At 32.7% G+C, this 13,840-nt stretch overlaps 1 protein-coding gene across 1 annotated transcript; it reads left to right on the top strand.

Moving 5' to 3' along the window:
• Positions 1–407: 407 nt before the first annotated feature.
• On the top strand, positions 408–5,334 carry LOC111883045 (uncharacterized membrane protein At3g27390). Its single transcript, XM_023879404.3, has 10 exons — positions 408–995; positions 1,618–1,726; positions 1,886–2,078; positions 2,163–2,296; positions 2,384–2,672; positions 2,859–2,965; positions 3,066–3,192; positions 3,995–4,193; positions 4,257–4,497; positions 4,949–5,334. Exons 1-10 carry the CDS (start codon positions 902–904, stop codon positions 5,187–5,189), a joined length of 1,734 nt encoding a protein of 577 aa, XP_023735172.1. The 5' UTR covers positions 408–901; the 3' UTR covers positions 5,190–5,334.
• Positions 5,335–13,840: the final 8,506 nt, after the last annotated feature.

Genomic DNA, 13,840 nt, shown 5'->3' on the forward strand with positions numbered 1-13,840 from the left:
ATCCATTTTTATCAACTTATATAAATACAATCCAAGTTATGGAAATTTATAGTTTTGTAATACAAACTAGAAATTAACAATATATGTTGATAAAAAGTTTCATTACATCAACAGATCAACTCATCAACCTTATTATTTAAAGAGAAAAATAGACCTGATGATTTCAGACATAAAGACACGAATTTGTGACAGCCACGACACGATATAAATAGATCTCGTCAACCTTATTATTTAAAGAGAAAAGTAAACCTGATAATTTCAGACACAAAGACATGAATTTGTGACAGCCATGACACGATATAAATACATCTTAAAAATTGAGATAACACTTATTTATAATTATGTAATTGTATAGTATGAAATTCGGGAATTACAAATTTTCATGATATACACTAGAGAAAAGAAAGGCAAAGTCCTGCTCATAGACGAGGAATAAGACTAGTCGTCTAGATGTCTTATTCTTTGCTTGTTAAAGTGAATCCGTGGAAACCCCGAGTGCTATGTCGCCTGTCACACAATCCTCACTCGACCCTCTTCCCTGATTTTTAAACCCCCAAAACGAACACAGAAACACGATTCTCGCTGCTCTTTGAAAGTTCAAATTTGGAACTTCCATATAATCAAGTATTAAAAACCCCACTCATTTGTCGAACTATTCTTGGATAGATAATAGAATACAATAAATACAGGGTGTAGTAATAGTATACACTCCAAACCCCTATGATTAATTATCTTGCCAGAAAGACTTATTTGTCATCCCTCAACTTGAGTTTATTCAAATAATTTTGGCTTCGGATTTGCAAGATTCGGGTTGGATTTGATGCCGGAAACTTGAGATCTGAAGTAAGTAAGGAGCAGGAGGAGGAGGAAGAAGAAGAAGATACAGAAACCTGCACCTTCAATGGAACCTCCAACAGGGTTTTGGAAATCTTTAGGCCAATTCATCCTTTTCTTGCCTTATTTCATTGGCCTTCTGCTTCTTGGCTTCATTAAAGGTTAACTCTTTCTTTCACCCTTTGTCAATTTTGTGACTTTGATGTTATTTTAGGGTATTTATGAAACCCTTTTCGAATTAGAACTAAATAAGCTCCGTTTTCAATTCTTGAATGCTACTACTAGTGGGTGTTTTTAAAAAAATTGTTTCTTGATTTCAGGAATCGTTTTCGCTCCAGTTGCTTGCATCTTTTTTTTTTGTCCTTTTTTTGTTTTATTATGTGGTTGTTATTTTGGAACCCTTTTGCAAATTAGAACCAAATGAACTCCTATCCTAATTTTTTCAAAGGCTGCTAATTTTTGTGGGAGTCTTGTCAGAGTAGTTTCTTTGATTCCAGCAACCTTTCTTTATCCCTTTCGTTTCAGTTTGTGATTGATGTTATCTTGGTGTATTTATGAAGCCCTTTTTTAATTACAACTAAATAAGCTTCAATCTCAATTCTTAAATGTCGGTGTTTAGTAAAAGTTGCTTCTTTGATTTCAAAAACATTTCTTTTCCCAATTTGTTTTACTCTGTGATTTATTATCTGGGCGTATTTAGAAACCCCTTTCAAATTAGAACTAAATGAACTACATTCCATATCTTGAATGCTGATCCTGTACAAATTATTTCTTTGATTGCAGGAATCATTTTTGCTCCATTAATATGTGCTATTCTGACAATTGGAAACTCTACTATTGTAATTGGTCTTTACCCAGTACATGTCGTTTGGTCTTACTTTTCCATATTGAGGTAATTTCTTCAATTCAACCATTTTAGGGGCGATTAGATACGTGTTTTGAAAACTGAAAGTGAATAATACATTCAAAACCCATATCCAAACACACCTTTAATTCTTAAAATACTTGTATCCATATATAAAGATTCTTTATTTAATTTCTTTAATGGCAGTGCTAAACGATTAGGACCTGTGATGAAAGTGGTTGCATGCATTTTGTTTACACCAGTTTTGGTTTTCTGGCCTGTTGCAATGATTGTGGGTAGCATTCTTGGTGGCTTAGCATTTGGTTTCCTTGGGCCAATGTTTGGAACTTTTAAAGCTGTTGGTGAAGGGAAAACCGATCAGTTTCTCCATTGTATTATCGTAAGCAAAATTTTCTTTAACTACTTAATATGTGTTGTGTTTCGTTTGTTAAATTAATTGATTTTCTTTAATTACACTTGTCAGGATGGAACTTGGGACACTGTTGAAAGAAGCTTTACACTTGTGAGAGACTTATTAGATGTATGCTTCTATTCATACTTCTCTATGATGGATGATCTTCGAAAACAAGGCCTTCCAGATTCTAAAATTGAGATCAGGTTCATTATGATTTCATTCTTTTGAACCCTAAATGTTCAATTTAAACTTGTTATCACGTAGAAGTGATTATTTGGTTATAATTACAGGATAGTCTATTGCCCTGTATCGATACTGCTAGGTGTAGTAGGAGTGTTGGTTGACTTTCCAGTGATTACAGTTATAGCTGCATTGAAAAGTCCATACATGTTGCTCAAAGGGTGGCATCGTTTGTTTCAAGATTGTGTGGGGAGAGAAGGCCCTTTCTTGGAGACCATTTGTGTGCCATTTGCAGGTTTAGCCATCTTGCTATGGCCATTGGCTGTTGCTGGAGCTGTGTTAGCTTCCATGATATCTGCTATCTTTCTTGGTTTATATGCAGCTGTTGTATGCTATCAGGTGACTGACTACTGCAATTTATACTTTTTTTTTTTTTTTTTTTTTTAATGTATATCAAATAAATTTTGTCAACTTTTTGTGATGTATATTGACTGACTAAAGTTGAAAACTTGAAATATTTATTGGATTGATAAAGAAGTTGTTGGGGGTAAGGTAAATGCTAACTTATTGAGTTTGTGGGAACAGGAATCGTCTTTCTATCTTGGGCTTTGCTATATTGTATCTGCATTGTCCATCTTTGATGAGTATAGCAATGATATTCTTGATTTGCCTGAGGGATCTTGCTTTCCCAAGTAATAATCAGATTCATTCACCTATTTTTTTTTTTTTTTTTTTTTTTTTTATTGGTAAGTTGTAAAATAATAATATATTTTTTTTGTTTAATTTTGACAGGCCTAAATATCGGCGCAACCCTGGATTGTCTGGTTCGAGTTCTTTCTCAAGGACGGGATCGTCTAAACATCCACCCTCTCGGTCTGGATCTCTGCGGGCCCCCATGATTGAATTGAAGCCGTTGGAGGTTTGCTCTTATTATAACTTCGAGTTTTAATAAATAAGTTATAAAGGGGTGTTTGATTTGTCAAATGTTTTTGGAATGAATAAAATCTGTCACAACGGAATTGGAATTTGAAGGAATTGAAATATGTCATGTGCTTGATTGGGAGAAATGGAAAGGAACTCAATAACCAAAATTAGATAACTTTTAAAATTCACTTATTATTCTTTTTCTTTCTTTTGAGTAAGTTACATTTTTCTTAATCCCTGAACATATCTGATTTTTGCAATTTGGGTCTCAAAAAGTTCTCTTGCAATTTTTGTCCCAAAAGGTTTTCCCTTGTGATATTGGTTTTCTTTGAGATTCTTGTAATGTTTTTTTGTCCTTGAGTATATCTGATATTTGAAATTTTGGTCCCAAAAATAGTCATTCGACTCATTTTACTCTAAACAAGGACCAAAAACATTACAAAAACCTCAATTATGGACCAAAATGGCAAGAAAAAATCAACTATACTCAGAGACCAAAAATGTAATTTACTCTTTAATTTTTGTTTATTTCTATATATATATATATATATATATATATATATATATATATATATATATATATATATATATATATAATGAGGGTATTTTCGTCATTTAATAAAAAAAATGAAGAATGAAACGGACTTCCATCCACCCAACCATAGGAATGGTGGAATCTAATAGAATACGACGGAAGTGAATTCCGTCCATTTGGCAACCAAACACGGCATGGAATGGAATCTCAAATTCCAATTCCGTCGACTGATTATTCATTTGATATGCTATGAATTGTGCAGTTGCTGGATGGTTTCTTCTCAGAATGTCGTAGACAGGGTGAATTCTTGGTGTTGGAAGGATTAATAACAGTAAAAGAGATTGTGGATGCAAAATCCAACAAAGAAAGTGGAACCGTAATAACCGTTGGTGTGCCCGCTTATTGTCTTTACCAATCACTTTTACGCTCCGCAAAAGCCAATACTGCCGGTCTATTGCTCGGTAATTTTTACATCATATTTTTATTGATTTATTACTTTGTTTTTGACAACTTTTTTACATCAGCGGATAATACGGAGATAACCACCCTAAACAGACCCAAAGACACGATCTATGATTGGTTCTTGAACCCGCTTTTGGTCATCAAAGACCAAATCAGAGCACAAAATCTCACGGAAGCCGAAGAGGATTATTTAGGAAAGCTAGTTTTGTTGAGTGGTGATGCCCAAAAGTTGAAAAATTCCAACATTGGTCCCCCACCCGAGTCCGAGCTTAGACGGGCTGAACTTGAGGCCGTAGCTCGAAGGTAATATTAACGCTTTTGGCGTTCGACTCATTTGACATTTTAGTTTTTTTTTTTTTTTTTCTATTCGACACATTTGACCCGTTAGAGTTGTTAAAATATAGGTATATTAGAAAAATGACCAAAATGGTATGATTACTTGTTTTATTCTTTACCCAAAACGACCAACCATTTCGCAGCGAAATTGCTTTCTGAATGCGAAAAACCTGTGAAATATAAGATTTTTCATAAATTTTTTTGAAGGTTTGTTGTGGTGTGGACTATTCAAAAATTAATTTTGCATTTCACAATGGGACCCATTGCAAAATTGGTGGTCATTTTGTTAAATTGACAAATACCATTTTGGTTATCTTTGTGATTATCCCTAAAATATAAACCAAAACTGAAAATAGCTATATGAGTGTTTTTTCTTCTGAATCTTGATTGATGGATTGGTGGTTTTAAACCAATGAAGGCTTCAAGGGATAACAAAGTCGATATCAAGGTACCCAACATACAGAAGACGGTTTGAGAACACGATGAAGGCGATATCTGAAGAGCTTGAGGGCAGGGATGGCAGTAACAGAGGACCTCAAACTGTTCCAAGGTCCAAAAGTACATTTGCTCGGATTTTTAGCAGACAGAGATCCTCTATAAACAAAACAAGTAATCATGGGGTTAGACACGAGGATGACCGAGATGTCAATATTGTATAATTATTTATTAATTACACCCCTTTGTAAAAACAACGTATATTTCAGGCCATTCAAGATTCTTTGTGTTTTCATATGTTGTTGTCTGTAATCATTACAACCGGAAACTTTCCCAGAATAGTTGATTCTTTGAATAATTTAACATTAAGGAGCTTTTAGCTTTTAAGAAAAAAAAAAACTCGAATTAAAGAAAAAAAGTTTGAACTAATGAAAAAGCTTTGTTTGGAAGTACGAACTTAGAACTTTTATTTTAAATAAAAAACTCAAAATTCAAAAGCTATTTCAAGTAATTTTTTAGAACTTCTGATTTTTAGCTTTTAATGTTTATGTCATTTTAAACATTTCAAAATTTTACAACTATATAAAAGTTACTACTTACATCCAACAACTAGCTCTTTCAAAACTTTTTGAATTGATTTAAAAAGTCTCTAAAGTTAATTATGGCTTTATAAAGACATAAAGTGGATGTTAACCTGTTCTTTTGGTCACTCACATCTATTATAACCAGTTTTATATGTCATGTAAGTATTTGAAATTAATGTTCAAAGGTAGATGTAGACATACACACATATGTCTAGGGACCATTATCATAAATATAGGGAAAATGAGTACTATAACCATTAACCCATTTAGATAATGTACTTATAGTAGATTCTAATTCCCACTTTACTCGGGAAATACATACACATTCAAAACATTATTTTCCATGATCTTTTCTTTGTTAATTTCTTCCACAATTTCATCCTAGTTATTGATTATGCTCAACAAATGCACAAGTGGTTACCTGGAAGGGGGGAACTTTTGATCGAATGAGCTGTTTTATAGAGTTTTTGGTTGCATTTTTTTTTCTTGATTGATTGAGGAGGGTGGAGATTAATTGAATGGTATTTCATAGTTATAACTCCACAGTGAATAATCAATCGAGATTTCTGGAACAAGTGAAAATATGACTGTTTTTTTGTACATATTTCACGAGATTTTTTTGATCTCGAATCAAGTAACAAATAAGGTCTGATTTGTATTGATTTTATTGAGTTTTATTTGTTTTGGTGACTTGAGTAAAAAATGAGGCCCCTCAACAAAGAAATTGTGTGTTGAGGTGGAGTTTGTAAGATTGCACACCAGTGGCGGAGCCAAGATCAAAGTAAAGGAGTATCTCAATTTTTTTTTAGGGTAACCCAATTTTTTTCCCGGGGTGATTGGGTTTCCCTGGTTCAGTTTCGGTTTTAAACCCAAATCTTAATCGAATCCTTAGCAAACCTCAAGTCTTGTTATATAAACATGAAGTTGAAGTATATTATTTCACGAGATTTTTTTGATCTCGAATCAAGTAACAAATAAGGTCTAATTTGTATTGATTTTATTGAGTTTTATTTGTTTTGGTGACTTGAGTAAAAAATGAGGTCCCTCAACAAAGAAATTGTGTGTTGAGGTGGAGTTTGTAAGATTGCACACCCAGTGGCGGAGCCAGGATCAAAGTAAAGGAGTATCCTAATTTTTTTCAGGGTAACCCAATTTTTTTCCCGGGGTGATTGGGTTTCCCTGGTTCGGTTTCGGTTTTAAACCCAAATCTTAATCGAATCCTTAGCAAACCTCAAGTCTTGTTATATAAACATGAAGTTAAAGTATATTTTGATACTTGAATCGATGTGAGACTCAAAGTAGATATCAAATAAAGCATGAGGATAACAAGTTTATATAATAGAAAAAAAATGGCTGAGTTTACATGTGTGATAGAATAGCTGAGAAAATAAAACAAAAATAAACAAAGAATATGTAACAAACGAGAATTGATCTTGGGACTTTTACTTCAATAAGCCAATGCCTTAACCAACAAACCAACTATTTGTTTGTGTTTATAAGTGGAGGGATGTGTATACATACACTATACCGATTTTTTTTGAGGGATACGTAAACAAAAATTACACTACCGAATTTTTTTTGAAGGGTATCCCGGACTACCCCGGGATCCCCTTGGATCCGCCCCTGTGCACACTAAGTATTGGATAAAAGTTCTCAAAGAGGTCTAGTGATGTTTTTGGGGTTCAAGAAGGTTCAAGAACAGGGTTTGACTACCAACGAGTACCACTAAGGATGAATTTTTTAACCGAAAAATGAACCGGAACTGAAACCAATTAGTGTTATTGGGTACGGTTCTTAGTTTACGACTTATTCGATTTCCTGTCTTTTGGTTTTGGTTTGTGTGTTTGGAACCGGTTGAATTATTTTACAAATTTAGTTTAGTTCTTTTATAATTTTAGCTCAATGTTAAACTATTTTTACGAATTTTGTCTATATTTTATGGAAATTATTTTTTTTTTCAAATCCTTTTCTTTAGGGTGTACGGTGTAGTTACTAGGCTCCAACGACTAGGCAGCGGTACCGTCTATGTCATGGCTCTGAGCGAAGAGGGTACCTTCAAAAGATGCTACATGCGGGTTGTAAAACCTGCATTCAACGGATACTTTCTTTTTTATTAATCTTTTATACCATTATATATATATATATATATATATATATATATATATATATATATATATATATATATATATATATATATATATATATATATATATATAGTTAGGTTAATGTGAGACCATCATATTTTGTGAGACATGGAGACGCAATCCTAGCCATTTCTTTTGGAGATAAAAAATATATTTTTAAAATGCAAAATGAAAATTTTTTTAAAATATTATTTTCATCATTTTTTTATCCCAAATAAAATAAAATAAATAAAAATAAAATAAAATACTATTTTTTTCAAAAAACACATGAAATATTCTAATAGAATATTATATTGTAAATATTTAAATCGAATTTTTAGAATGTTAGAATATTCTACAAGAATATTAAACTATACATATTCAAAAAATTCTAATAGAATATTAGAATATTCTAAGAAATCTAAAAATTCAAGTAGAATATTAGAATATTTAAAATATCCACCAATTTTAGTAGAATATTAGAATATTCTAACATTCTAAAATTTTGATTTGATTATTTATTGTGTAATATTCTATTAGAATATTTCACTCATATTTCGAAAAAATGGTAATTTCTTTTATTTCTTTTATTTATTATTTATTATTATTTTTTGGATAAATTAAATAACAAAAATAATATTAATTTGCTTTTGGATTTTTCCTAATATTTTGCATTTTATAATTTTTATTTTTTATTTTTTTTTATCTTCAAGATAAGTGCCTAGGATCGCGTCCTCATTTCTCACAAAATTAGCATAGTCTCAAATGAATATATATATATATATATATATATATATATATATATATATATATATATATATATATATATATATATATATATATATATATATATATATATATATATATATATCCATTCCATTTTCTTCTATAAATTTCATTCTCGTTCTCATTTTTTTAAATGGATGATATTCCTAGGTCATTCGTACGCGTAGAAGTGGCGTTAGCCAAAACACACACCAACACTTTAAAAAATAAACAGGTTACTTAACATAGATCATCATATTTTTGGCAATTAGTTATGGATCATTTTAAGCAGTTGCTTGGGGGTTCGAATCGTTCAACATATCAAATTACTTCTAAATGGAAAGATATGCAATGAAAAGTGAAAGAATTTAATGTTATTTTTACCGACAAGATGAATACCCGAGAGATCGTACCTTCTAATGACAAAGTTTTAAATGCAACAAAAGATGAGTATCGTGGACATCATAACATGAAAGATTTTTGTTACGAGGTGGCATGAAATATTTTAAAAACTCACCCACCTTTTTTAGAACCTTTTTGTTTTCTAACTTCTTGCTTGAGTTTTAATGAATCTGTTGTTCTAAAAAAAGCGTGTTGAATGAGTTGATATAAACAAATTTCTATGTCTCAGGCTATGGGGTGTCTTAAAGGGTTTACCGATGCCACCTAGATTCACAAATGATTTAATGTTTTGTCTATGGAGATTTTGGGTATTAGGGTGTGGTGTTGAAGATTACCATCGGTAAAGAAGGAGGAAGAGATAGTGAGTTTCAACGACAAAAGGATGAGAGATAACGGTGGAAACATACCATCAGTAACCTACCACCGGTAAATCAAAAGTAAGGGGCAGTGTTCACAGCCGGTAAAGTAGGGGTGAGCAAAACCGAACCCGGAAACCGAAAAACCGACAAAAACCGGCAAAACCGAAACCGAAAAACCGAAACCGAAGCATAAACCGACGGTTTGGGTTTTATATTTTTTGAAAACCGAAAATTTCGGTTTGGGATGGGTTTTTGGGTTTGGTAAAACCGATAGAAACCGAACCGAACCGATTATATATACTATTTGTAAAAATATATAATTTATATACAAATATAAATATGTTTATAGAAGTAATGTCAAAAGGATGAGTTGGTTGAGGTGGGTAACACTCTTGCGTGTGTTTCTGAAGGTCATCGGTTTGGGTTCGGTTTTAGGGCAAAACCGACCCAAACCGACCCATGCTCAGCCCTACGGTAAAGGGTGCCACATAGGCATACGACGGTAAAATATATACGATTCATTTTTACAACTATGGAAAAGTTAGTTGAATGAGTTGGGAATATACATTCATTTTTACAACTTCTATCTTATATATTTTTTAAGGGATAAAGACTTAAAAAATGTAATATAGTTTTCGATTTATACATATTTGGTCACTGAATTATTTTTTTCGTCCACATTTACCCCTTCAACTTGTTTAATTGTACACATTTAGTTTTTATGACCGGCTACACCAGGTAAGCCGGCAAAAATGACTTAAAAGGGTAATATATTTCTCATTTTGTACATATTTAGTCCTTCATATTTTTTTGCACATTTGGTCCTTATTATTTTTTTTGTTGCAAAATAAGTCATTTTTTTGTTTTTGCACACATTCAGTACTTGTGGTCGTTTTTTTTAGGTTTTTCTCATGACATTTTATGCGGGACAATCATTAATAAGGTGTTTGGGACTAGGGCCGGTCCAAACTAATTTGAGGCCCGGGGCAAAAGTAAAAAACAAGGCCCTAATTGCATATGAAAATACAATGATGTATATTGATACTAGTACACGAGCACCTATTATTAAATTAAAATTATATAGTTTAAAGGGTGTGAGTTAAATATTAAAACAAATATAACTGTTAAGTTGTGCAAAATGTTAAATAGAAACATAATATTATATATATATATATATATATATATATATATATATATATATATATATATATATAGGCTTAGGTTATTTTGTTTTCACTAACTATTGTATGCCAGAATGCACAAATCTGGACCACTGGATGAATAGAATCAACAATCATGATCTGAGGGTCTATGATATTACAATAGAGTAACATGTATCATATAATCACACAAATTTCAGCAAAAGAGCATTTTAGTCAATTAACCTATTTTAAAAAAGGAAATTTTCGGATTTTAAGGGATCCTTAATTCCCTTATTTTTAAAAAATTTGAATTTTTTAAATTAATTCAAATTTAAAAATCCGATTTTATTCTGTCAGAATGACTGAATGTCAACCATAAACTAGTAAATATATTTTCGATTTTATTCTTGCAGAATGTATTTCCAATACAGGTATTTTTGATAATTAACTTGATTTAAGAATTCTAGATTATTATTCATATACATCCAAGTTGGGTCTATGATTATATTCTTAATACACATCCGAAATAAAATACAAATTCATACATATTCTTACAGACTAATATCCTTATACATTTTAATATTTTATACATATTCTAACAGAATATCATCAAAAATGAATAAAATTCTTAAAAAATAGCATTCTTGAATTCAGTGGTCCATATAATCCACTTGATTTTCGCATATATACTTGTTGTTGAACTCGATTCCAAATATTTCTCTTTGTATGATCAATATTGAATTTATTCTCCATGCAATTCTGAAAGAATAAGATACATTACTCGTTAGTTTTACGTTAGTATTACCATTTAAACAAAAATTCTTGTTGTTAACAAACATTCTCAAAAGACATTCTAACACAATGCATATATATAAATAAATTCTAACAAAATACATTACTCGTTAGTATTACCAGTTAAACAAAAATACTTGTTGTTAAAAAACATTCTCAGAAGACATATATATATATATATATATATATATATATATATATATATATATATATATATATATATATATATTCTAACAGAATATATAACAGAATGCACTTAAATCATATTATTTTTTTCTATATGCATAAACATTCTAAAGCATGTACAAATGTGAACTTTAAGTTGTTCAACAATCAGACTTTCTTTTAAATCAGTAAGAGGGAAACTATTCACAGGTAGACTTAAAATAGGAAAACTATTAAGCAATTCATCCTTATTTACATGAGAATTCAGATTATTTGTGGGGGGAGTATAAGTCAAAGGCTGGATTGGCTTAGGAATTGACCTTCGCAAATTCAGACCTCTACGCTTAGAGAACGTATCCTTTTTTCCGAAATGATAGCTTTCCGGCAGCATTCCACCATTACCTGTGTAATATATATCATTTCTAGTGTGATTAACTCTCAATCTGTCAAATAACAATTTCATTTTTTCTTTTATCATCTATTAATAGAGTAATACTCGGGATTTTCTCTCTGCTTATGCCCTTACTTTCTTTTTTCAATAGGACTACTTGGATAGCTTCTCGCTCGATAGGCTGACCAACAGGACAGATTCTCGATTCCGTAGGACAGATTATCGATAGGCTGACCAACAGGACACTATTCTCGATACTTTAGGCTGACCTAAAGGACAGATTCTCGCAGCAGGCTCGAAGACCCCTGGTTCTGAAAGGCACATGAGTCCGAACGCTATGTTGAATGTGCGACCGACACTAGGTAGGTACCTGTGCAGTCCTCAATCGTCGGACGGCTGCCCTCCATCCTCTTGCTTCACATGTGTGCCCTTCTTATCATTATGTTAAATAAACGAGTTTGCTTCTTTATTCTTAGTTTACTCTTAGTAGATTCATTGAATAACTTCTAGTCTTTTTCTATTCTATTTTTATATAAAAGAGTTCCAAGTACCATAGCATTGCTAGTTCAGACTAAGATTATAAAACCTTCAATATAGTTGAATCGTTAGATGAATGTTCCCGGTATTGACAATCTTTCATAGGAAGAGTTGTCATCTCTATCTTCCATCATCCATTCCCTGTAATCAGTCCTAGGATCCAAGGCACTAATGCTAAGGCTCAGAGGCAATCCCAGTTCGATACTGGTCTTGTTGCACTTCTTCGAGTTAATGACGGATAGCCCGCTAGGGACTGCTTGAGCTGTCAATAATATGAGATTCCCTAGTCCAGGCCTTAACCATATCCACACCACCAAAGGTAGACTGTCCTCAAGTAGAAGTCTTTGCTGCTGAAGCTGGTTTTATGAAGAATCCCGGGGAAAGGTGCTTAGGCTGTTATTTTTTATGGCTTTCAGTGCCCCTAGCACGAGATCATCGAACTGCACTTGAATTAAGAGGTTCACTTCACTGCTGGTATGCTTTAGGACTCTTCACTGAATGACGACTGACTAGCGGATTCAGGGAACGAAGATGGCCCTCTACCTACATCTATACTGGACTCCTGACTGTTAAGAAACTTTTTCTGGAAAAGAAGCTTTGCAAAAGCTAAGGCCGAAGCTCTTTGGGCGATATTATAGCATAGCGCATTTCCTCATGATTAGGGTGATGTGGTTGTTCCATCGGTTTTCTTTATGGAGGGATCTCTTATTCAAGATATTCTTGAAAGGCGGATTGACAAGTGCGATGAGGAGATGGAGATTCCAGAAAAGTCTACGAATAAGTAAGTGAAGGCTTGGCTTACGTGCTCAGCTCAAGCAAGAAGAAGCTAGAAAGTCAAGCCTATTGAATGGTGGCAGAGGGAGTGGAGGTCTAAAGTACCATCAGTCAATCAAATTTCTCCTATCCATTTTGAACTTGATTTTGTACCAACTAAACCTAAGCCAATAGAGCGTCCTCCCTATCGCCCGCCCAATGCTTACTATCGAGATTGGTTCGCCGGGCTTTACTCCCATTCCAAAGTTTCCGAATTAGCTTTAGAGATTGAGCAAGTGTAAAAAGTCTAGAGTGATCTGGTTTGCGCGGCTTTCGGCTTATGTCTACTAGAACAACAACCCGTAGTCTAGTTGAAACCCTCTTTTACAAGATTACAGACTAAAAGGACTCGCTTTCTTTCTGAAGTCAAAATTACTAGCAACACATGTTTTATGTAATATTTATATTCTCATAGAATGAACATGTGTTTGCATTCTAATATGAACCAATCCAAGTAACACATAATTGGAAATTAAAATTAAGAAAAAAGATAATTCACGAAAACTAATGGGATTCAAATTAAAAGAGATCACCAAGTGAAAGAAACATACATCATCCCAAATCGAAGCCAGATCCTCTGGAGTTTGAAGCTTTTCTCTCTCAACATTAATGAGGGATTCCAATGGCTTGTGCTTCAATGGAGTGAAGCCATAAGCAAAGCTTGAAAAGTTGTGGGTGGGAATTGAAACCCATTTGTGAAAGTCCCCTGGAATGGAATGCTTTATTCCATACTCTCTTCCCACAGAATTGGTGAAGAATGACTGTTTTCTGAAGAATGATGAGTGATATTCAGTTGAAGATA

This window comes from Lactuca sativa, chromosome 4 (assembly GCF_002870075.4).
Source record: "Lactuca sativa cultivar Salinas chromosome 4, Lsat_Salinas_v11, whole genome shotgun sequence".
NCBI lineage: Eukaryota > Viridiplantae > Streptophyta > Magnoliopsida > Asterales > Asteraceae > Lactuca > Lactuca sativa.

Bases quoted from the DNA above. Each gene is read 5' to 3' on its own strand.
- LOC111883045 (XM_023879404.3), top strand. From the start codon at position 902: ATGGAACCTCCAACAGGGTTTTGGAAATCTTTAGGCCAATTCATCCTT. The intron at 2,673-2,858 runs GTGACTGACTAC...TTGTGGGAACAG, and splicing joins CAGCTGTTGTATGCTATCAG to GAATCGTCTTTCTATCTTGG. The intron at 4,498-4,948 runs GTAATATTAACG...AAACCAATGAAG, and splicing joins CTTGAGGCCGTAGCTCGAAG to GCTTCAAGGGATAACAAAGT.